Source organism: Thamnophis elegans, chromosome 6 (genome assembly GCF_009769535.1).
Source record: "Thamnophis elegans isolate rThaEle1 chromosome 6, rThaEle1.pri, whole genome shotgun sequence".
NCBI classification, from domain to species: domain Eukaryota; kingdom Metazoa; phylum Chordata; class Lepidosauria; order Squamata; family Colubridae; genus Thamnophis; species Thamnophis elegans.
The window spans coordinates 54,688,268-54,713,595 of record NC_045546.1 but is presented as its reverse complement, the minus strand read 5'-3'; the positions used below and the strand labels follow the sequence as shown (position 1 = coordinate 54,713,595).

At 37.9% G+C, this 25,328-nt stretch overlaps 1 protein-coding gene across 1 annotated transcript in view; it reads right to left on the bottom strand.

The window, feature by feature from the left end:
- Window positions 1-4,828: 4,828 nt before the first annotated feature.
- Window positions 4,829-25,328, bottom strand: part of PCP4 (Purkinje cell protein 4) — a 62,172-nt gene continuing 41,672 nt past the window's right edge. The window contains exon 3 of the mRNA XM_032219220.1: window positions 4,829-5,242. Coding sequence (XP_032075111.1) covers window positions 5,115-5,242 — 128 coding nt within the window. The 3' untranslated portion in view covers window positions 4,829-5,114. The remainder of the gene's footprint in view (window positions 5,243-25,328) is intronic.

Sequence of the window (25,328 nt, the reverse complement as noted above, 5' to 3'; positions counted from 1 at the left end):
AACTTAACTGACTAAATAGTTCAGAAACAACGTTGGAGGAACTCCAATCAGTCAACAAAATTAAAATCTAGTGGCTCAGATGAACTACTTGTTTCCAAATTCCACTAAAGAAAGCAAACAAAATCAGGAAGATACTATCATAGCCATATTCCATCCTAATAATGTAGTGAAATATATAATAGAGCTAATGGGTTAGATCTGAGAGAGTGCCTTAAGAACTCTGGACTGATATGTTAAGATATGTTAAGATCAAGGTGCTACTTATCATCTACAAAGCCCTTCATGGTACTGGACCTGGGTACTTGAGAGACCGCCTACTGCCAATTACCTCCACTAGACCGATACGATCACATAGATTAGGCCTCCTCCGAATTCCATCATCCAGCCAGTGTAGACTGGCAACTACCCGGAGGAGAGCCTTCTCGGTGGCTGCTCCGACCCTCTGGAACGAACTCCCCGTGGAGATTCGGACCCTCACCACCCTCCAGTCCTTCTGCGCCGCTCTAAAGATCTGGCTGTCCCGGCTGGCCTGGGGTTAAGAGTCTAACCCCACTCGAATTGTGTGACTGTTGTGTTTTCTTTTTAATATGTTGTATTGTCTTCATGTTGGAAAATTGTTTGTCCTCCTCCCCCCCTTTTGTGAACTGTGAGCCGCCCTGAGTCCCCCCAGGGAAAAGGGCGGCATACAAATAAAGGGAAAATGAAAAAAAAATATGTTGAAAACAGCTGAGGAAAGACAAAAAGCAGCAGCAAAAGAGTAAAATTTACCCAACTAAATGTCAGTTTTTAGAGAATACTAAAGAGAAGACATTTATTTCACAGTATTAGACAAATTAAGAAAAAACTTTTATACAAAGATGATTATAACAAAAGATAAATGGAGAAAAAAAAGACTCTACAAAAAGACCCCCAAATCACTGGTACATACAAAGGTATGAAGACTAAACAAAAACCAAACATTTGAAAAAGCCACAAAAAACTTTGATGGTTTATGACATAGAAGATTTCCCATAGATCTGCTTGTAAGGGATTAAAGTGCTTCTTGCTGTTTCAATGTGAGTATGGAAAACACGGAACTGGCCTGCGGACTGGAAAAGATCAGTCTTTATTCCAATACCAAAAAAGGGAAGAGCTAAGACAATTCAGAGTAGCAAACAATTATACTCATCTCACATGCTATGAAGATGATGCTCAAGATTTTGCAGCCTGGACTTTAACAATATAAGAAACAAAAAGTACTGGACATATAATCTGATTTCAGCAGCAGCACTGCAGATTTCATTGCAAATATCTGATAGATAATGGAAAAGCCAAGTGAGTGCTTAAGACATTATTTCCATGTTGATTCTACAAAGGCTTTGATGCAGGGGTTGATAGATAGAGTGGGCAATCCTTAAAGACATAGAACTATGAGTTTTAGAGACTATTCATACAACCATGTAGATATTTTACACTGACTGGAAAATAACAGTCAAAATGAATATTAAGCAACTAACTGCTTCAATTAGTGTGCCAAAATATATACTATCATCCCAACTACTTAACACATACCGATTATATTATGAGGAATGCTTGGCTACAAAAATAGAATCTGGAATTAAAATTGCCAGAAGAAATTGAACTACCTCAGAAGTTGTGATGAAACTACTTTGGTAGCCTAATTTTTACTGAAGGTGAAAAATGAGAGTATACTGAAGCCAGTGTGGAAGCAGTAAGAGATTTTGCTTCCTGTGCTCAAAAGTCTACAGAAATAATGATTACTACAATGAAAAAATAGACATCTGCTTCTTGGGGGAAAGATCATAAATAAGAGGTTAACGTGTAAAGACATCACATTACCAAAAAAAATCTGTATTATACAAAACCACAAAATATTTATGTCTGTGAAAGCTGTACTATCAGAGAGACTGAATAAAGAAAAATCAATGGATTTGAACTGTGGTGCTAAAAAAAATTGCTGAGAGTACCTTGGACAGGAAGAAAAGCAAATAATTCAATAATAGATTAAGTAAAAACAGACAGCAGTGCTAATGATGAAATTAAGACTTAAATATATTGGTCACAATGTGAAACCAAGAGTGTTTAGAAAAGGCACTGATGTTTAGAAAAATAAAATAGAAAAGAGGCCAGCCGAAGACAAGAAACCAGGTATTGCAAGCATGAGTTCATAAGAACTCAAATAAGTTATATTGACAGGCAATCCTGATGAGCTGTGTGTCACATCACAAATATTTGGATGAACAACAAAAATGATACCTGGATTTGATCAGCCCTTTTTTATTTTTTTACCTCTGCTAATGGTAAGCATTTATTGTATTTACTGCACTAATCCAGAGACCAGCAGCTCAGCCATAATGTTCTTCCAGAACAACTCATTCTCCACAGCTGTCACTGTTTGTTGAGTTGCGGCACTGAAGTGGATTACCTCTCACTGCTTTACTTTGGGTTTTTTTGCATCTCAGCTAGTAAATTAAAGAAAGGAGACATGTGGACAGTTTTGCTGTGATTGCTATGGACAGGAAATGCTGTGCCTCTAAACAGCTGGAGAACGCTCTCTCTTGTAAAGCTCCATTCCTTCTGATCCCCATGTAGCCCGCAGAGCCAAGCAAATATTTGAATATGTAAACCATGGCTCCATATGTTTCACTGAAGGTGAGATGATAAAACATGTATTTTTGTTAATTGACACACATAAAATCAGAGCTAAGCAAGCTATTTGGTTATAAGCAATGGGGAAGCATCTGCATCTTTCTAATCAGGAGTCTTTGTAATCACTATAATCTATAAAGGTACATTTTTGAAGAAGAGCCTCTAGACTTACTAAAATTTATCTATTTTGTGTAATAACCTTTGAATCTGTTAAATTGCAATTCTCACACTTTTAAGTCAATTTGACTGGTGGGTATTATGGAGGTTATATTGTAATATATCAAGAAATGCCAGGTTGAAAAAAGGCTCATACATGCAGTTCATTTTTGCTTGATTGAAACAAATTATGTCCACATGTTATGTTCACAAATGATATTTATTTGACAATAAAAATAATCAAAATTCCCCATGAACTGTATGTGTCCTTCTCTCTATGCTGAGAATAAACTATGTGAGGAACCAAAATATTGAACCCATTGTTTAATTTGGGGCAAGAGATCTGGAAGAATCTCATCAAAAGAATTTAGCTACATTACAAATATGTTTCAGTAGTTCTCTTGCTACTATTCTTCCCTCATGTGCAAATTGTACAAAAATCAGAGCAGTAGTAAATATTGCAATCTCCAATCTGGCCCAACTACATAAAGCAGGTGGCAAGGAGGGAGTACATTGTGCTAAAACAGTCACAGGAGGCAATTCTCAGAATTGGCAGATGTTGGAAAGAAGCCCACCTTCACTGCCTTCTTTTATCCTGTGATCTCATCAGAAAAGATTACTATTAAATATCTGGCTTACATGATTGTGCTGATGTCATGAATTGGCTGGATAACCTTTGATGTCTGCCAATTAATCTGTAAGTCAGCTTTCAAATGCAGAAAGCATTTAATAAATAGAACCCCTGTGTGGAAGCTTTTGATTAATTTGATATGCCCAACGTTTAATACCAAATGCCATTTGACTGCTTTGCAGCATTATTGCTATCAGCATCAATGATATATAAGTGATACTTTTTTCTCATATTTATTTGCCTTTTTATATTTGAAATAAATTACAAGAACTTCAGTGTGAGTATTGTATCTTTTCATTCAGAGAGAGATCAAGGCATTTGAATGGATCCAGATTTTGCCTTGATATCAATGCACTATCCTAGTTATGAACGCTGGACTTCTCATTGATTTAAGTGTTTCTACAATTATTGTGATGAGAACCCAATCTTAATTATTGCTGGTACATAAATTTATTTTTAATGTCTGTTTTTTTAAATAAATATGCATGAGAATTAATCTGTGTCACATTTTTACTTCAAGGAGTTTTTTTTATATTTTACTTAATTGTTTAAATAAAAAGATTAACATTTGGTTGCAGGCATCTTTCCTTTGAGTATGTGAACTGCAGGATCTATTATCTGAAAGAATAGCAAGATATCATAGATCATTTCATATAAAGCTTCTCTGGTCTATTCCCCATAAAGCTGTGAAAGATTCCCATTTGAAACATGGGGTAACTGCTGATTAATGCTAAAAGCTGAATAATCTGGTTCAACATGAAGCAATTTGAGTTATTTCTATGGATATCTTCATCATACTTCCAAGGCCTGCTATCTTGAAAATGATGAGGTTTAGGTAATAAAAATTTTGTGACAGGCAACTGTTTCTCTTATGTCAATTGTATATGCCACAGTTAACATCTGAATAAATGTTATTTTGGAGCGGGCTCAGGTGAGTTCCTTTTTGGAGCATTATCCAAGTGTCCTCTTAAAAATAATACTTTGCTATTTAGTTTTTAGAAACTCTACATAGTCCATAAATTGTAGGCATCTTTTGTGCCTCAGCTTGAGTGAACCACGTTTAAGTAGTTGGGTGTGGCAAGGGCAGAAATGATGCTCCAAACCTTGTTGGATTAAAGTATCCATGTCACCACTCAAAACTCTCATATTTATTATTATTATGGTATCACTATCAGTCAATTAAATATTTAGACTGGAAAATGGCTGAAATGTTTGACTCTTTCCGTAGTTAAAAAGTATTGGTTATTGACATGTGGATGACATTTTGGTCCATCAAATGAGATAAGAAAAATGTATACTTTCATTCCTCAGAAAATAAATAAGCTCAAAACATAATATAATGTGGTGATTATCACTCCCACTGAAAACAAAAGTGAACATTTGCATTCTTTTAATTTAAAGCACTGGATTTATTGAAATAATATAAGAATGCAGCGCAAGACTGACCAAATTTCAGTAATTTCATCCTAATATTTTATTTTAATATCAGGTAAAATGTGGATTACAGAAGAACTGATACTGGTCATCAATATAGAGACTAAGCCACAACATATGCATACTTATTTTGATATTTGACAATTGGGGTTTTAAATAGTGGTTATTCCTGTACATGCATCTAAAAGTTTTAATTCATTTCCAGATAGACTAGTGTTTGATGGGGAAAACTGTGAGGTAACAACTAAGATTGGGAGCCAGCCTTTTTCTTCTGGAATTTTCTGAATTGAGATTGTATCGCCACAGCAGCTTTCTCTGTCTCTGGTGCATCCATGTCTATGTCAAAATCCTCTGGAACTTTCTTTTGCGTATCTATATCAAGAAGATGAATAAACACAAACAAAAATAATTAATACACATTTAAGAAGAAAATTGCCAACATGGATTCTCTGATGAGAAGCCAAACAAAAAAACCTTGTGATCTCTTCTCTCCTATTTCCATATATCTGAAAGATCTCATCTAGCCACTCAGTTGACAATGTTCTGAGACATGATAAGTGGCTAAGAATTAGGTGGCGTTTCTCAATCTTGCCAAGATTGAGAAAAACTGATGTAGACACTATTTTAAATATCCCACAGATTAAAACCATTGTTTAGTATCAGCCTCCCAGCTTTGCTTTAAATTTGAGGCCAGAAACAAAAGAGGCTAAGGAAGGCCGAAAGGACACCCCAGCTGTCCAGGAATGACCAACATAGCTGTCTGCCTGGAACAAGCTAAGTACAAGGAATTTTTTTTCAACTTCCTAAAGTTTTGTTCTGATAAATAATTTGTGCAAGTTATTTGTTCAATGTTTCAAGGTTTTAGGCACATTTGGGAAGTCAAAATATTTGGTAGGCTTGCAGAAAAGGTGATTCCTGTGAAAAACTTGCAAATTAACAGGGCTGCTGTGATGAGCATGGTCAGTCACTGGACAGCATTTACCAAAAGACAAACTAGCTTTCTTGGGATGCCAAAGGCATTCTTGCAAATAAATTGCACTCCAAAAGACTGGTACTTTGCTCTGCAGCATGTCAATATCCTACTTAAATTAATTAAAATTAATTAATGTAAATAATTAATTAAAATAGTTTTAACAAGCTCCAAGGGAAGCTGAACTTGTTGGGCACCAGGGGAATTGTCTGGAAGCACACTGGTGCCTGGTGCAGTATGTTATGGATTCTTGGCTTATATTATCTCTTCCAATAATAAATTAATTGATAAGATTTTTCAAGTAGAATTTGCTCCTAATGTATTCTTGACTTCTTTAATTCTTAATTATTTTTAAACAAACATTTATTGACCATATCAATAGTGGTACTGAATATCTGATATCTCTGACAGCAGTACTAATTTAGAACAAGTGGTCTGGAAACCCAATTCATTCATTCTATTATATAAACTCTTACTCTAAATACTTGCAGAAATACAGGCACAACTTTTCACAAATGTCACTGAGCTCTACTGTTTTATTTGTAATCCAGGAGGGCCTGTGTTAGAAAATTATAATTGCTTTGTTTATTGTATATTTTTAGCTATTTGGTGTTAGCGTTTTAATAGTAGATTTTTTTGTATGAAAAATTTTCAAAAATATGTTTGCTATGGTTAAAATAGGTATCTAAAATATATCATATGGATATAGTTTTAATATAAAATAAGATGAATGAATGAATGAATGAATGAATGAATGAATGAATGAATGAATGAATCCGTCATTTCATATTCTATTTTATATTTGTTTGAAGACTTTAGATCTTTGGTCCTACAGTGGAAGGCTGATATTGCTAAGAATGCTTCAGGGGTTTGTTAAATCTTACTTTTACTCTAACACCTTTTCTAGAAAACCTCATTTCTTTGGAACTTTCCAAAGTCAATAATGACTAACTTCAGAGTCAATCATCCATGGAAATTCGAGACAAAACTGAGTTTCATGTGAGAATCCTAGATTATTATTGGAGCATTGGAGAAATTTGTTAAAACTATTTTCTTTGTTCATAACTTCATCTAATGAAAATCATCTATTTGTTCTGTTAATCTATTTGGAAAATAAACAGAAAATATAATACCAACAGAGCTGCAGTTTCACTCTAAGGTTTCTCATGAGACATCAATGGAAATACAAAGACTCTAAATTAAATTGAGAAATTGAAAAAGCTACTTTCTCAAAAAGTAATAGGAAATCGCCTCCACATTGTTGTAAGGGAAACACATTGATTTACTGTTTGTACATAATCATCAAAAATCAAGCTTAGCTTAAAGGATGTATATTTGTTTTCATTTGTTTTCTGTTTTTGAAACTGTTTTAATTACTATGAGCTGCCCAGAGTTGCTTAGATGGGTGGCTATACAAATAAAATCATATAAATAAATCAACAACACTGGCTGGATTGCACTATAAAAGCAAAGCAATAAAGGTAATAAAGAAGCCATAGCAATAGCAGTAGACTTATATACCGCTTCATAGGCCTTTCAGGCCTCTCTAAGCGGTTTACAGAGAGTCAGCATATTGCCCCCAACAATCTGGGTCCTCATTTTACCCACCTCGGAAGGATGGAAGGCTGAGTCAACCCTGAGCCGGTGAGATTTGAACCGCTGACCTGCTGATCTAGCAGTAGCCTGCAGTGCTGCATTTAACCACTGCGCCACCTTGGCTCTTAGACCCCGAGAAGAAAAGAATCCTAATAAAACAACCCAAAATCCAACTATCCTGACCCTTTCCTAATGTCTGCTTCCCTCTGGACTCCATCCTAATAGCATAACTTTTTTCTATAATATATTAACTTCTGATATTTTGTTGCTGAAGAAAATATGGACCATAGGTGATATTTCGTTTTCTAGGTACACTCCATACACACTCCAGGCATTACCCAGCATTAAAAATAAAAGATTCCTTTGGAGGTTTGAACAAAATGGTAACTACAAAATTTAACATCTCTGTGACTGTGTTGGGGCCATGTGGCGGTATGGCTCTAGCCCATTTTGTTCATCTTAAGCCTCACAATATGTTATTCATCAATATATATCTTTCCCTATTACAAACATATGATGAAGTTGATAGTATTTGGGATATTCTTGGCAACTATAACTCCAGACTGCTTTGCCAGTACCCAGATGCATTAGTAATTATTGCTGGTAATTTCAATGTTCACATTGGAGAGTCAGATGCTTTTTTACAAACTCATTTTAATTGGTCTCTCCCTTCAAATGAAATAATATTTCCTTTATTGGCTCAACAGTCTAAAAATAAAACTATAATATGGCAGACTTCAGAGTGGACTCGCTTATAGATAGCCTGGATGTGGAACTAACTTTCTGAAGCTGCAAAGGAGCAAGTGTGTTTGATTATTTTATGGTTCCACATTCAGTACTTGATATAATAAACCCAGATAGTGACCATTTCCCATTAATGTGCCATCTATCCTAAAGTAATTCTTAAGTTCCTAGCTATCCTCTGAGACCACAATAAAAAGACTCATTCAAAACAAATGGTCTTCTAGAATTGCTAGAAACTTGCCCACTCTGTTAAATTTAGAACCATTACTTCAACTCCACTTCCAAATCTGTTTAGCAAATGCTTCTGAAAAGATATTGTCATATTACCAATCTATTATCCACACTCTCAGCCCCCAATATTTAGAGTTGGTTTAACAAATTGCTATACAGTTAAAAAAGGCCCTTCTTACTGCAGAGTATACTTTTCAACCTAACAACTCATTAGGTTCCCTTCAGTCATTCAGAGAGCACAAGATGTTTTATAAAGCACCAATCAAACTAAGAAGGACAAGCACTGAAAGAGGATTGAGGGAGGGAGAGTTAAGCTTAAGAACTCAACTTGGTTATGGTGCCTAATTAACTGCTCTCCTACAAGTAGTGTTTTAAATTTCATCCGCCAAATACCTGCGGATATTTGAACAAGTTACTTTCAGAAATTTTAAAACCAGGAATATTAAATAAATAATCCAATGGTGGTTCCTCACTCAGTGATGACTTCTCCTGAATGCCTTCCTCTGTCTATGGATGGCTGAGTATTTCATTATACAACTGAAATCTGGGGAAGCTCCTGGAACTCCCTCCAGAGTTGCTGAAAGAAAGTAAAGATTGGTAGGGCCCAGTGCTGGCTGCTCTTTTAACTTATATTAATAGCACAGCACATTTTTCATCTGGATGGAATGAGGCCAAAGTTATCCCCTTTTAGAGGAACAGAGGAAATGGATTTAATCTTGCCAACTATAGACCAATTATCTAGCTTAATATAATAAGCAAAGTATATGCAAAGTATCTTTATTTAAAGGGTTGGATTGTGTCCAAAGTAAAAATAATTAGAGTTAACCAACAGGAAGGATTTAGACTGGACCCTTCAACCTTAGACCATTATTCTGGTCTCACACCATTTAGGTTAAAAATATTCTTCACCATCCAAAGGCACCCCTTTTGCAGCCTTTATGTATTTCAGATCAGCTTTTGATCTGATTCCAAAGGAGAGGCTATGACAAAAAAATCAGGAATCCTGTATGGATAAAAGATTGCTCTTTTTTATCCAGACTCTCTATTTCAGAGGTCTCCAACTTGAAGCCTAGTAGACTTCAAATTCCAGAATTCCAGGAGTTCTGGAAGTTGAAGTCCACCAGGCTTCAATTTGCTAAGGTTGGAGACCCCTGCTCTATTCTGACATCTCACTGAGAGTAAATGTGGACATTTCTGAGAGCAAATAGGTGCACATTTCTGGAGTTGGTCCCATGATAAGAAGGGTAAGGAAAAGGTGTGTGTAAGCCCCCTTATTTTTAAATTTGTACAGCAATTCGTTTATTCAGCTTTACCATCTTCTAGTCATCGCTCTCCAATATCAGCAGATCATCCAATTTCATGCAAACAATGTAGTAGTATTATCTATCTCCCAGGTGGGAATGAAAAGGGCATTGTGGGGGCATTGGCTTCCTTTTGCCTAAAAGAACAACTTGTAGTAAATTATCAAAAAATTAGAGTTCCAGTGATCGCATGATGCAACACTAGGTTGCATAATGGAAAATTAATTAATGGGCCTCCAATAGAGTAGCTAGGGGTGGCACTTTCAGGATTTCTTATCTTGGAGCACACATTTCTCTTATGGGGGAAGTATAGCCCAATGCAGGCCCAAAGCTGTCTTCAGAGTCTTCCCTTCAAGGAGGGCACATTTTATTCCTGCAGCCTGCAAATTTTTCCTTGCTAAGCTACTTTATGGTGTTCTAATTTGCATTTTTATAAAGTTTAATATCCTGGAAGCTATCCAGTCCCAATTTGTAAAAGCAATACTTACAGGTCCAAGATAGATTAAGAATGCTGCCTTATAGTTAAAGAGAGGTTTGGTTTCTGTGAGTGCCAGATCTTATTATTTGCTTGCTTGTTTGTTTGTTTAATCAAATTAATATTGCTGCTCAGCTCCTCCAAAGGGGACGCTGGGCAGTGCACAACAATAAAAGTCAGTATAAAACAAAACTCTAAAAGCCACAATAATAAATAATATAAAAACAAAAATACTATACCTGGACAAAGAGAGGATGAAAACAGCTCAGCATTGGAGCCATCAAGACAGATCTGCAGTTCCTTCATTTCTCCTTGAAATTGATTCCCCCCCCCCCCCCGCAGTTCTGGCTCCACTGGTTCTCAGACGCTGTTTTAAATCAACCTGGCTAACAAAAGCCAATAGCAAATCCAGTCCTCAGTTTCTGTCCATTAGGGCTTGAAAATGCCAATAGTCATCGTAAACAACAAATCTGGGGTATTGATTTTCAAACCAGTTTAAGCCTAACATCCATCCCTATAGTTTTTGGATTCTCCCCATCATCTTATGTCTCTTCAGTTCTAATTCTGACATTTTGTCAGTGTTTCACATTGGTCAAGATAAATGCATTATCCTCTGCAGTTTCTGTTCAGAAGGTATAAAAACATCCCATTTCAGCATTGTATAGGCCCATGTGGAGATGGTTCTCTGGAATCTCTAAGCCATATGCCTTGTTGTTCTATGGGAAATCAACGAAGATACAAACACACACACACACACACACACACACACACACACACGTTTTCATAGATTTTTACAGGTATAGGCATGCTGGTCTTGTTGTATTTGGTCTTTTCCCATGTAAGATTGAGGTTGTCTTGGAAACGTTTCGGCAAGGTCCCACTTGCCATCTTCAGGCTGGTGTTTTCTTTTGTCTTGTAACGACCTGGGTGGTGGATGGGGTTTGTTTGTTGACTAGGGCTGGTTTCCAGATGTCTGGTAGGTGGGAGGTATTATCACGTTTATTCAAGTTGTGGGGGTGTTTCTTTATTTCAATGGCTTCCATAATTATTCTCTTGTTGAAGTGTTCAGTTTGGGAGATTAATTTGGTTCCTTCAAAATCATTTTCATGTCCTGTTGCTTTAAGGTGCTGGAAAAGGGAGGAAGTTTTTTCTTTTTTTCTGACTGTTTTTTTCTGACTGCATTCTTGTATTCTGCTATGCATGCATTTATTCTCCTATTAGTTTGTCCAATGTATGTGGCAGGGCAGATTTTGCATGGTATTTCATAGACTTCTTGGTTTTCTAGCTGGATCTTGTCTTTAGGGTTTCTTAAGATGTTAGCTATTTTTTGGCCTACCAGACATCTGGAAACCAGCCCTAGTAAACAAACGAACCCCACCCACCACCCAGCTACGTATATGTAGATGTATGTGTATGTGTATATATGTGTGTGTGTGTGTGTGTGTATGTATGTGTGTGTGTGTGTATATATATATATATGTATGTATGTATGTATGTATGTATGTTTGTTTGTTTGTTTGTTTCAGGTCTTTTCCCATGTGAGATTGAGAGTATCTTGGCGACATTTCAACGAGGTCCCACTTGTCATCTTCAGGCTGGTGTCTTCGGCGTTGTGTCTTTGGTGCGCGCGCACACACACACACACACACACACACACACATATATATATATACCTTGGTAGACAGCACAATGTTTATCTATCACTCCTATCTGATAAAAACTCTAGCATATCATTCCAGGTTGTCCAATTTTGTACAACCATTTGTTGTATCCGTCCCATCTATGGTTGCAGTTTAGCATAAATGTTGGTGATTGTACTATAGTTATTATAACAATGTATATCATCTTATTGTATTTTTAAAAATGTTGTTAATTATAGATCTATGTATTTTATTGTGGCACTTTCTGTAATAAAAGTTTTATTGGCTATGCCACATTGAGCCCAACAGAACTTAAGTTTGAATAGCCATTTATAGAGTTTTGCTTTTAGTATCCACTTTAGTCTGTTTTTCACTTTTCCAAATTGTAATGTAACTTGTTCCATTATAATTCTACCTTGGAGCAAAGGTAGACGTTGGAGGACAGGAACACACTGTTGGAGGAGAGAATTCCCCCCCCCCCACATCAACCTTCAACCCCCAGGCTGAAAAAGAAGAACTTCTGTTGCAGCCCGCTTTGCAATGGAATGGGAGATAATCCCATCTCCTACTTTTCTTCAGTAAAATATCCTGACCTTGGCCTTATTGACTTACTATTTGCAAATCCAGAATCATCAACACACTATATTGTCATAATTGTTTCTCAAACATATATAATGCATTATTGCTGCCCTTTTAGACTACAAAAACCTGATAAGATAATGTTAAGCTTTCAAGGTTTAAGAGGTCCGTTATACTTCTGTTGCTTTAAAATGACTTTTAAATTCAAGGATTTTTTTTAATGAGCTGCCCAGAGATTGTGGAATCAGGCAATACATACATTTTGTAACTTAATCAATGACTACAATTTTCATTGCCCACATTCAGTACAGAAAAGCCATCCTCTAAGCGTAAAAAATATGCTTAAATATACAGGGCGGGGCATAACCTTTTCCTAGGGGGTCACAGCAACACTTGTAATAACAACACAAATAATTCATACACCATTCGAAAGCCCATCAAAAACTGAGTTTATTGACACGATTTAATAGTCAGTATGACCACCATTAGCCCTTCGAACAGCATTCAAACGAGGTGGATAAGAACACAACAAATCTTCAAACAGTTCCGTTCGATTTTCCAGATTTTTCAACACAGTTTCCAAATTCATTCTCAAAGTTTCAACCGAATATCGATTTTGACCTTGCTCCTGAATCATCAGAGCTTCCACTTCATCCTTAATTATGGCCCCAATGTTCTCTGCCGGATTGAGATCTGGCGAATTTCCCGGCCAGACGTCATTGCCCCAAAATTCGACATTGTTTTCCTTTAACAATTGCTGAGTCGCATTTGCACGCATGCAAGGAGCTTTGTCATGAAGAAAGACAGCCTCACCAACCACCAAGACATTGTCTGGATCACTGAGAAATGGAATGACATTCTCCAATAAAATTTTCTCACGGAAATAACTGCCATCCCAGGATTCCCCTTTATCCTTCAAAACCCAATGCAGTTTCTTGGCTGTGAAAATGACGAAAATCCCGATGCAAGTCGGATTGCGAACGATTTGTCGATATCGTTCATGTTTGGCGATGTCGTCGACGTCTTTAGCCCAAATTCGATCATTCTGGAAATTCGGTTTTCGAATGGCATAAACGAAGAATTCGTCAGATGGCGCCAAATGAAGAAAATCTTCCTCGGTCCATTCAGACAACCAATCGCACAACCAAAGCCGATCTTGAACGTGTGTTTGAGTTTTCAATGGTTTGCAAATGACGTGGAATGGCTTCAAACCTTCTCGTTCTCGATATCGGCCGATTGTCCTTTGATCAACTCGTTTTCCACGAATTTGAAGGATTTCTTGGGCCACTTTTCGGTTTCCTTTTCGTTGTTTGCGACTGCCAGTTGCAATGATGGCTTTGCTTTCTTGGGACAGTTGCAGAGGACGCCCTTCTCCAAATTTTGTGAAACATTCTTGGGCTGTTTTGTTCCAATTATCAGTAACCCAATCCGGATGACGTTTCAATTTGTTTGCAATCCATTTTCGATTGATAAACGTCGCTCCAGCATCGCGAGCCTCTCGAAAGGCAATGCATTTTATTCTGTCAATGATCCTTTGTTCTTCCGAATCGAATTTTCCAGCCATTCTTAAAGCAAATTTAACATTTAATAGCTCATTCAATTCAGTTTTTTATGGGCTTTAAAATGAGGTGTCGCAGAAGTTGTAAACTGCTGTCGATCTTGCTGTGACCCCCTAGGAAAAGGTTATGCCCCGCCCTGTACAAATATTGTTTACATTTATAGGTTTGGAGGTATTCCCAATTTTTTTTATGTTCAAAAAGTAAATTTATATCTTATGCAATAATCACTACTTAGAGATTATGAGAAAAGCTGAAAGTAAATAATAGCTAAATTAGTTGGTCTTCTTAACTGCCTATCCAACTTCCCATTTTAGCACTCAGCACTTATACAAATAATATAGCTGTGGAATTAAATGAGCTATTCATTCCAATTGTGCAGCAAATAAGTTAGCTTTATAATGTGTTTTTGCACAGCACAATCAATAAAAAGGAATGGATGGATGGCAAGCAAGCTCCTCAGAGTGCAAGTGTAATTACTCATGACCAAGCCTTCAGCTAATTTCTTGATTTACTTTTAAAGTCAGAACTGAAATGAATAATGGCAGTACTCGTAAATGAAAAGCATTCACCATGCCTCTGGAGGTGTGAATACCAAATCACTTGTGCTTGCGTATGTATGTGAAACAATTTTATAAAGGTTTTTTTAGAATAAAACTTTGAGGACAAAATTATGTTACCAGGATATATCCCGTCCCATTCTCACATTTCATTTTATTGTAACTTATCTCTGAAATTACCTTCGTCTCAATGATCTAGCAGTGTTCCAATATGTAAGGGGTAGCCACAAAGAAGAAGGGGTCAACCTATTCTCCAAAGCACCAAAAGGCAGCACAGGAAGCAATGGATGGAAATTAATCAAGAAGAGAACCAACCTATACCTAAGAAGAAATTTCCTGAGAGATAGAAGAATTAATCAGTGGAAAGGCTTTCCTTCAGGAGTTGTGGGTGCTCCAACACGGAAGGTTTTTAAGAACAGATTGGACAACTTTTGGTCTGGAATAGTATAAGGTTTCCAACTTGAGCAGAGGGTTGGATTAGAATACCTCCAAGATCCCTTCCAGTTCTATTATTTTGTAATTCTGTTATTTCAAAAATGAAGGTGTGGTTGATGAAAGAAAGATCATTTGCCATTTAGTATCCCAAATATTTCTCCAGCCATTCAAATAATGGGCATTGAATAATTAAATAAGTTTGATGTTTTTGAGACTGGGAGTAATGTAAAATGCATGTATGTTATATGTTCAACTGAATCCTTAGCCAATGTTTCAAACAGGTAATATTTATCTAAAAATTTTCTCTTTTACTATAGCAATAGCAGTTAGACTTATATACCGCTTCATAGGGCTTTCAGCCCTCTCTAAGCGGTTTACAGAGTCAGCATATCGCCCCCACAGTCTGGGTCCTCATTTCACCCACCTCGGAAGGATGGAAGGCTGAGTCAACCTTGAGCCGGTGAGATTAGAACCGCTGAACTGCAGATAACAGTCAGCTGAAGTGGCCTGCAGTATTGCACCCTAACCACTGCACCACCTCGGCTCAATCTTTTACTATCAATTGTTTAGTTGCTATAGATTTTTATAGTCAGCAAATGGAATTTTGCTCTTCTTACCCCCATTCCCCAATTATATATTAATGTTCAAATGAATCTGTAAAACAATTGCAATATATTCTAAGAAAATGATAAAAATATAAAGGAGAAAGGGAGAAAAGAGGACAAAATCCAAACACAAAGAATTTACCATAATCATAATTGTCCCATTTAACATCAATTGATTATCGACCAATCTGAGCTATTTTTCTTTTTAAAAAATTCTTTTCAACTAGCTAGTCAATCTCATATCTTATTACAGGAATACCGATAGAGTCATTACATGAACACTTTGGAAACATTCTATGAAGAGAAATTACTCTCTACATCCCTAAAGTAATTAATGATATTAATCATGTAGACAGTTAGGCACTATTTGATAATCTCTAAAGAAATATTTCCGGTTGAGAAGATAAAATTAGACTGGCATTTATTTCTGTGGCTTTTTGTGTTTTGGAAAAGGAGTGTTCTTTTTTTTTAACCTGTTTTTGTTTTATTCAAAACAAAGTTAAAATACAAAATACAGAACAATTAAATAAAATACAGAACAATTGTTAAACAACAATTGACTACAGATGATATTTAGAAACAAACATGGATATTTGACCCAGGACGATTTGTTTATAACTTTGGGGATGATTTAGAATAGATAAGATGCCATGATGAATTGTCTACAAATGGATTACAATAACAAACTGTTAACAGTTTTGAAACTCTAATTTTCTTTTGTTTCACTAATATTGTTTTTCTTGTTGACATTAATATAACATATAGAAGACAGGCCAACAAGTTGCAATTAGGTTTAGTAGTTTAAAATTTTTTGGAGTGCTTGTTTTGCAAGGTTATATATTTATCGCTATTCGACTAGAGGGGACAATATGTGTATAATGTCTTTTTTTCTTTTTTGATGCATCTTTTTAATGTGTTGTTTTGTGTTTTTTCCCCCTTTGTCCTTTTGAAAAAGTGTTCTTAAAGATATACCATTTCAACTTATTGAGCATACTCATCTCAAAATAACAGTCCCTGATCCCAGACACTTAATCTGTTAATTGTACATCCTGTAAATGCACAGGGAATATACCTGGTGTACAAGAAAGTATAAGAAATTTACTGTTAAAGCATCAAAAATAATGTCCTTAAATGAAAGGAGCTGGTAATACAAACAAATGGATAACTTTATCCTGTTTGTACAACACTGGGTTATTTTGGCAGGAGTCTGTTCTCTGAGCTTCCAGTTTAACCCTTGTCAAAATGTACAATCTGAGCTACCAATATTCTCAACAATTTCTAATCAAGTTATTTTAATTTTTTTTAAACATTCTCTCCCAAAAATTACTCTTATATCAAAAGGAAGACTCGGGCAGTGTAGTATTCATATTGATGATTATTTTTATATGCAGTATGATAGCTTCTGTATTCTGACATTTATCATTATTTTAGCACATCCCTTAGAATTCTTAATCTTTTGTGCAGAAGAAAAGGAGAGAGGCAGGCACATATATTTGCACATGCACACAAATATTATAAAATAAATATTAAAAATCAAGGAAAATATCAGTGATTGTCGTTTCTATTAATTATCCCCAATTCTTTCACTGACCATTGAGATGACGACAAACATATAGCTTTCTAAATTTAAATGTAGCGGTTTTAAATTAGAAATTGATTGCAACTCTTTAAGGATTTCGGAAATAGTAATGTCAGCCTTACAAATTTGAATAGTCCCATCAGTGCGTATCAGTATTACCTGGAGTCAGAGAGAAACTATAGTGAAATCTAATATTGCTCCATGAAAGCAGGAATGCATGCAATGTCTATATTAGAATACATCAAATTGGGACCGAACAGGCAGGTCTACAAAGTATATCAGGACTTTGTACAGCAAAGGAGAATTGCTTAATGCCTCATCTCCCTCTTTAGTGAGGCAGATGATTATGACAATTTTAGAGGACCTATGTAAACCAAGATAATTCACTTAACTGATAATGTAGCAGAAGCTTTCGCATATCCTTATTTGACTGTGATAGCCTACAGAGGGCACCAATCCAATAGCATAATTATACTAGCTATAAAATCTTTACCTTTTAAAGGGACAATTAAATACATAAATATATATTTAAAAGATAATTATCATTAGAAAATGACAGAAATTGTATTTTATGCAGTTACAGGCCTGTACGCTTTATAGTTTTGCATGCTATCATCAAGAAATAGCTCAGCAAAAACAGATCTTGAAGAGATTCAGCATGGTGGCAGGGTAGCATTAGATATTTACATTTTAATAGTGTGAGCAGAAATTAAAACAAACCATTCTTATATCCCCAACCATCTGTTAATATTTTATTTTGCCAAGCTGGATGACAATGCTTTATAGACTCAATCAATGATTTCAGTTGTTACAGAATGATGAAGAGCTCACAAACTGATTATGTAGTAATAATACTTGTTTTCCAGTTATTGTTAAGGACAAAAGCAGAACTCACACAATTATAGTTTTTATTCAATAACAGAACTGAGGCAGTAACAGGCAGGCAGCAACATAACTTTGTAGCTGTAAAAGAGCGTAAATCTCTGCCTGTTCGCTGCAATGGAAGACATATTCTCGTCCTGCTTAACTATCTGATATCATATTACTGTCTAATCTGATTAGTTTCCATATGTATGTAAATATTTATTTGTAATCTTTTTATTCTCTGATAATGATTGTTCCCAAAGAACTTGTATTGACTCAAACTCGCATTCTGGAAAAGCAAGAGACAAGGAGTGGAAGAAAAAGAGACAAGAGAGATCAATTAAGTGGTAAGCAGTAAGAATGAACTGTCCTTCCTTGTTTTAATATTATTTGTTTTGTTTTGCTTGTTTTTGCTCAAAAATGCAAAATGCACAGTCCATTGGCACCTCTTCTTTGCTCATGGAAGGCAGGACCAAAAAACTCTGGGCCCGTTTTGCTCACCCTGGAACCTGTTCCAAACCCGTTTGCAGAGTGTAACTTTCAACATTGTCAAAGGGAAAACCTGATGTAGCTCTTCAACCAAAAGAAGTCATATTTATTTTCATTTATTTTATTTAGTTTGCCAAACATGTAAAAGATAACAGGTATAAATATAAACATAAATATGAACACAGTAAATGGGTACAAATAAATGGAGACAGTAGGACAGGGACGCTAGGCACGCTGGTGCGCTTATGCACGCCCCTTACAGACCTCTTAGGAATGGGGTGAGGTCAACAGTAGATAGTTTTGGTTAAAGTTATGGGAGTTTGTGGATGTAATAACAGAGTCAAGTAGTGTATTCCAAGCATTGACCACTCTGTTGCTGAAGCTGTATTTTTTGCAATCAAGTTTGGAGCGGTTTACTTTGAGTTTGTATCTATTATTTGCTCATGTATTGCTTTAGTTGATGGATGGATGCAGAATTGCTGTGGCAATGGACCCAGAATTCCTTCTACCATCCCAGAAGAACTGCCAGAAAAAGAAGAGTGCTTTATGTGAGAGCAAGGGGCAAAGTGAGTTCCTTGCAGTTGTTACTTCTTTGACCAATGTCAGTATCGAGACTGATTTTCCTATGTCACACTTGTCTTCTTGCAAAAGAAAGTATGCAGACTTCTAAGGATCCTCTGTTCTCAGCTTATGAATGAAACCAGAGCTAGCCTGTCTTCAGTTCTTGATTCCCAGGGCTTCTTTCCAAAATGGCTGAATCCTGTCGTGGCATCAGCATCTTACTTACATGATTTATTATTGCTGTCAGGCATGCCTCCTTCAATATCCAAGAAAGAAAAACCTCAACTCCATGTTAATAGAGATAAAGTACTTTTACTAGATATGAAGTGAAAGCAGCTAAAAGGAAAGCAAGATCTGAGCCAGAAAGGCGGGAACATATACATATCAAACGTTTACCCAGCACCCTCCCCGCAATTCCACAATTCATTGTCCAATCTGCAACTCCCTAAGGTGTCATGTGGGGTGCATCTTCAAACAGCCTCCTCAAGTTGGTATGTGAGACGATTGGCCTTGACCAAGTCCAAACATCTGCCACCAGCATGCGCAGAAGATGGTGAGAACAAGACTCCCCCAGTACAATATTATTCCCTTCCCCAATACCATGCCCCCCCTTCCTATGGCAGCCGATAGTAAGCAAGAGTAGCAAAACAGCTGTAAGCAAGTAACCCAAACAAAGGCTGACAATTGCTTTATTTTACTCTAATGAAAAATGTCATTTTTAAAAAATATATGAAAATGGTCAAAGCTAAGGATCAGGAAGAGAAGCACTTCTGGACAAACAGCCAGCAATGGATCTTTATGCTGATACAGAATAAATCTAAAACTTCTGATTCAGTCTGCGGTTGGAGAATCAGCTTACTTTTCTGAGAATGCCATTTATCCAGGTGTTGGCTGGTGAAAGCATGGTGCAGTCCTATTTGATATCTGTGTTTTAACAGTTTGGGTATCCTTATTTCCAACATGCAAAGGCATACTGACATTGATCAGGCATGAGTGCTCTTAATCTCGATGAAATTTAGAAACATACCAAATGCTTCAATGTAATCTGAAATAATGATAATATGACTCTTTAAATTACATGTTTTAATTAAGCTGATTTAAGTCCTATTGCGAGGATTGGCACTCAGTAGATTAATGGTGCCTGTCAATTGCCCATTGCTTTAATTCTTTTTGAAATGAGTAATCTATGATACATTTATAGAAGGGAAAGTCTCCTAAGGGAAAATTTTATTCTCGTAGAGGCTCTAAATGCAGTTGATCCATTTAACTATCATGCTCCCACTGAAACTGGAGTGATCAATTCTGCAGGGCTAATAGCATCATCTATGCCCAAGGAGGAGGTGTCAGCATGTTTAAAAAAATAATAGGAAGGAAATGAAAGGCACAAAACAAAACAAAACCTCATGTCTGATAATGCCTGAGAACGAACAGGAGCCCCTCAATACTGAGTCACTTGGATAGGAAAAGGGAGGTGCAACAGAAATTGCCAGCAGAGAGAAAGGCACAGCCAGCAGTGTAGGAGGCTTTAAAATGTCAGCTGTTGTAAGAGCTGAGATTAGAGAAAAGGCAAGGAGGCAAATCAGGGTGAGTAGGAAAAAGGAAAGTGAATGTCCTTTCTCTGTTATTTGACCTGCTTCTTTCCATTTCCTCCCCTGAGCAAAATAAGAAAAATATGACAGTGGAAGAAGCAGAGATCAAATGTAGAGAGAACAACTCAGTGCCTGCAGAGTGAATTTCCAGGCTGACAATAAGAAGTTTTAAAAATGTGTATATTCATAGGCATAACCAATAGCAAAGAAGGGGAAGGGACATGTCCACCTATATCAACCTACAAATTCCTATTCAATTTTCACTTGAATAGAATGTTAGAAAAAGTTTTTGCGAACGCAAATTCATTTTTTAAAGTAATCTGAGACAATGCCCCTTATCTCATTCGGTGACACAAAATTTAAATATTTTGCCTGAAATAGTACTGCTATTCCAGAGGTGGGTTCCTACCGGTTCAGCCGAGGCAGTAGCAATTCAGTTGCCCACACATCCAAAACGGTTCTATTATCTTGTTTTTTGCTTCTGCGCATGCACAGAAACAATTTTTTACTATTGTGCCCGCGCACATAGCCCCCGCGCGGCCAAAGCGCATCCCTTAGCAAACTGGCAGTAAAAGAATCCATAACCCACCCCTGTGCTATTCATACTGAGTTTTAAAGCTCATCATATTGTGAACCTGACAAACATTCTGGGTTTCCCAAGATCATATTACCCTGAAATGAAATGGCAAAATACCATTTTCTATTAATTTGGGGAAGAAAACCTCCTATATGCTTAATTCAAGGATGTCAAACTCAAGGCTCATGGGCCAAATCTGGCCCGCGCAGCCATCCTAGAAACTGTAAGGTTCTGGCCAGTGTCACTTTGGCCTGGCCCATGCCATCCCGGCAGGTGTGAGCATGCACAGGCCCAGTTCCCCATCACCACATGCAGGGCAACTAAAGGAGTCTGTGGGACTACTGTAAAAAAAAAAATAGTTGAGACCTTCCAACCTCATGGGATTTTTTTTTTCTGAGAAGTTAGAAGTTCTGAACTTTTTTTTTTTTACTGTAGTCCCACAGACTCCTTCTCTTGCCTTGCACGCAGCAGCAGAGAACAGACCTGGAGAGCAGGTTAGTGAAGGGATGTGCCCTGGAGGGGGGGGTGAGGGTTTGGAATGGGTGGCCTGGCTGAAGGGCTCTCAGGTACGCCGAGGCAGGGTGGATGACAGCTCCGCACCCCTACCTTGCTTCATCCTCCACCCCACCCACCACCACCTCACTTCATTCTTCTTTATTCTTTGCCAATTCTTCTCCTTGCTCACCGCTAACCTAGCAGGAAGCTGAGCAATGCACTGGTGCGGTGGCCACAAAGCGAGGCAGTGGGGGTGGAGGACAAAGCAAAGCAGGGGGTGCAGATCTGCCCCCCACACTCTGCACCGGCTTATCTGAGGGCCCTGCCAGCCAGGCACTAAAGTACTGCAACTACCGCCATTGCAAAACACAGAGAGAGAGGGGGGAGGGAGGGAAGGAGAGAGAGAGAGAGAGAGAGAGAGAGAGAGAGAACTCTCCAACCTCTCTGTTTGTGGATGTGGGTGTGTATGAGAGGGAGAGAGGGATTCATGCTTCAGTTGGAGTGCCCAAGCTGCTGGCAGAAGCAGGGGTGGCAGGAGCCACCTGAGTAGCCATGATTCCCCCCTCCCCAACCATCCAGTCTCATCTGCCTTGCTCCCTGCCTGTCCAGCCAGCTGGTGCAAAACCTCCCTGTTCTTTTCCTCCTCCTCATCCCCATGCAAATGGCAGGGGGCTCTAAGGGGCAGGGTCTCATTCCTGCCCCCACACAGCAACCTCCAGTGGGTTGGACCTGGGTGTGAGGGTCCTGGCCGCACAGTGCCTCCTCACTGAACAAAGGCTTCATGCAGCCTTTGCAGGCTGGCACACACAAGCGCATAGTGGCAAGCCTATTGAAGCCCAGATCTCTCTCTCTCTCTCTCTCTCTCTCTCTCTCTCTCTCACACACACACACACACACACACACACACACACACACACACAGAGGTTGCATTGGATTGCTCTCTTGATCTCTCTCTCTCTCTCTCACTGCAATAGCAGTGAGTACCCCAACTGCGTCTGAGCTGAAGAAAGTGGAGGCACAGCAGTGGGTTTGCCTTCAAAGATTGCTCCAAGTGCCCCATGTGCATGCAGATGCTCCATTTGCAAGCAAGTGTGCTCCGTGGGTCAATGAGCTCTCATTAAGTAGTTAAGTGGAAAGTAGTTGGGGGGGGGAGCAGGAGACCAGCAAACATGCTGAGAATGAAAATTTCTGGATCCCTGACTCTCTGCAAAAAAGGATGAGTGCCTGAACCTGTTGAGATTATAGCACCAGCAGCATCCATTCTTGGCAGAAAAGCATTTCCAAGCCAACTCTCCTCTCCCTTCCTCAAAGGCAAATGAACAGCAGGAGAGAAGAGACAGATCTTTGCAAGGTAAGTGAGTCCTTGTGGCAGGAAGGGAGAGAGAAGCATGAGGTATCTTAGTGAGTCAGGGAGGCCTTGAGGGCCTGTTCTATCACTAGTCCACCCCCCCCCCATGGCCTTCCCCACCCCAAGATACCTCATGTGTACTTAAAGAACAGCACGTTGGTATTCTTGAATTGTGAGCTCTTGGGAAAGTATCCTTCCTTGGATGTTGCAAACAGCTATTTCCAGTGGGGAAAACAGGACAAATCAAGTGGGGAAAATAGTTCCCTTTGCTATATTTCCAGTCTGAATTAGACCATGGCAGGGTTCCTAGAGGAGAGCCCTTTTAAGGATTATATATATAGAAAAACAAGTAATTTACCTCTGTTCTTAAACACCAAAGCTGTTGCACATAAAAAACAGATGAGTTCTGATCAACTATCAGCAGTGGTGGGATTCAAATAATTTAACAACCAGTTCTCTGCCATAATGACCAACTCAGTGGCTGGGTGGTCAAGTGATGAGTAGGTGTGGCCAACTCAATGTCACTCACGTCAATGGGCGCTTTGCCTTAGCTGTTACAATGTAGTAAGGGTTAATCGGAGAGGCAGTTTCTGTAAGCAGGGCAATAAAGATTAGGATAGAAACAACATCAGAATGTTTCCTTTCTGCCTTCCTTACAAGAAAGTGGGAAAGTGGAAAGTGGAAAAAAACAAAATGAGATTTCTTCCAACAACCGGTTCTCCGAACTGCTTAGAAAGTTAACAGCCAGTTCTCCTGAATAGGTGCGGACTGGCTGAATCCCACCACTGAATATCAGAACCATCTTTTTTTGTTTTTTGTTAATGTAACTTAAATTTATTATAGAATAAAACATAAGCATAGAATAATATAATTTCATAAACAGAATGTACAATAGTAACAATTGCAAGATCCATACTTATCAGCTATACTCAATGCCTTGTGCTTAGTCATGGACTTTTCTCTTTAATAGATCTTTGACCTGCCAATATGACTGTGTGGTTAGTATTTAGATGGGAGATTACTAAGAAATTGCAGAATTTTCTGGCTATATAGGGAGGTGTAAACTATTTCCATATTGTTGCCAAAGTAATTTTATAGATATATTCAGAGAAGTCACAAGAAAGCCACCTTTACATTTTACCTTTTGTCACATCATAAACAATGTTAGGTGGCTTTCAAAATAAAAACACACAGTAGTGCTCAACAGGAAGAGTAGGAATCTAGATTGGTAGTTTGAAAGCTCTGCATTATTTTATCCATTTAAAATTTATTATATCCTAAAGAACATAATATTCCTTCAAGGCAGTGCCCAAGATAAAATGCAGCACAAAAAATGCATTAAATAATTAATCTAAACCATCTGCACCTATTTTATGTTCTACTTATATGATAGATACACATAATGTTTATCATGAAAAAGGGTTTTATTTTCCATTTTTTCATTTTCATACACTCACATATATACTGTGCATAGCCGGAACCATACAACATTAAACAATAATCGCAGCAATTCCTTTTGTCAACAATACCCCCCAAAATAGAAACCCAATATACCTCTTCCACTCTCTGTACACCTCTTTCTTCCACCCCCCTCCAACTTTCTATCTCCCCTCCATCATCCCCCTCTACCCTTCTTCCCCTCCCCCTCTACCACTCCTCTCTCCCGATCCACTCCCTCCCTTCCTTCTCACCCTCCCTCCCATCGTCTCTCCCGCCCTCTCTACCCATCTTTCTTCTATCCCACTCCTCCTCCCCTTGGTATATTTCCACTATATGTCAATGTACTTAACTTATCCTATTTTTACAGAGAAATTAAAGAAAAACAGTATACATGTGAAGTCGCATTACATTGAAATCTAACACATCGTATCTAACCTACTATATATCCCTCCCTCCCCCCACCATCATTTTGACAGTTTTGCTGTATTGCTGTCTGTGGACACCCCCACAAAATGCAAGTATGGGATAAACTGAACCTGGTTTGTTTTCAGTCAATTGGCATTGGATCACAAGGCGAGAAAGCATCGAGAAATGTTTCCCCTTTTGCATTTGAGCATCCAAGAAGGGACAGGAAAAACAAAGAAAAAGAAGGAAAAGGGGGAAGAGAACAAGGAAGGAAAAAGAAGGAAAGAGGAGAAGGAAGAAGAAAGAAAGGAGAATAAAGACGGAAAGAAAAAGAAGAAAAGTGGAAAAAGGGGAGGAAGGAAGGAAGGAAGGAAGGAAGGAAGGAAGGAAGGAAGGAAGGAAGGAAGGAAGGAAGGAAG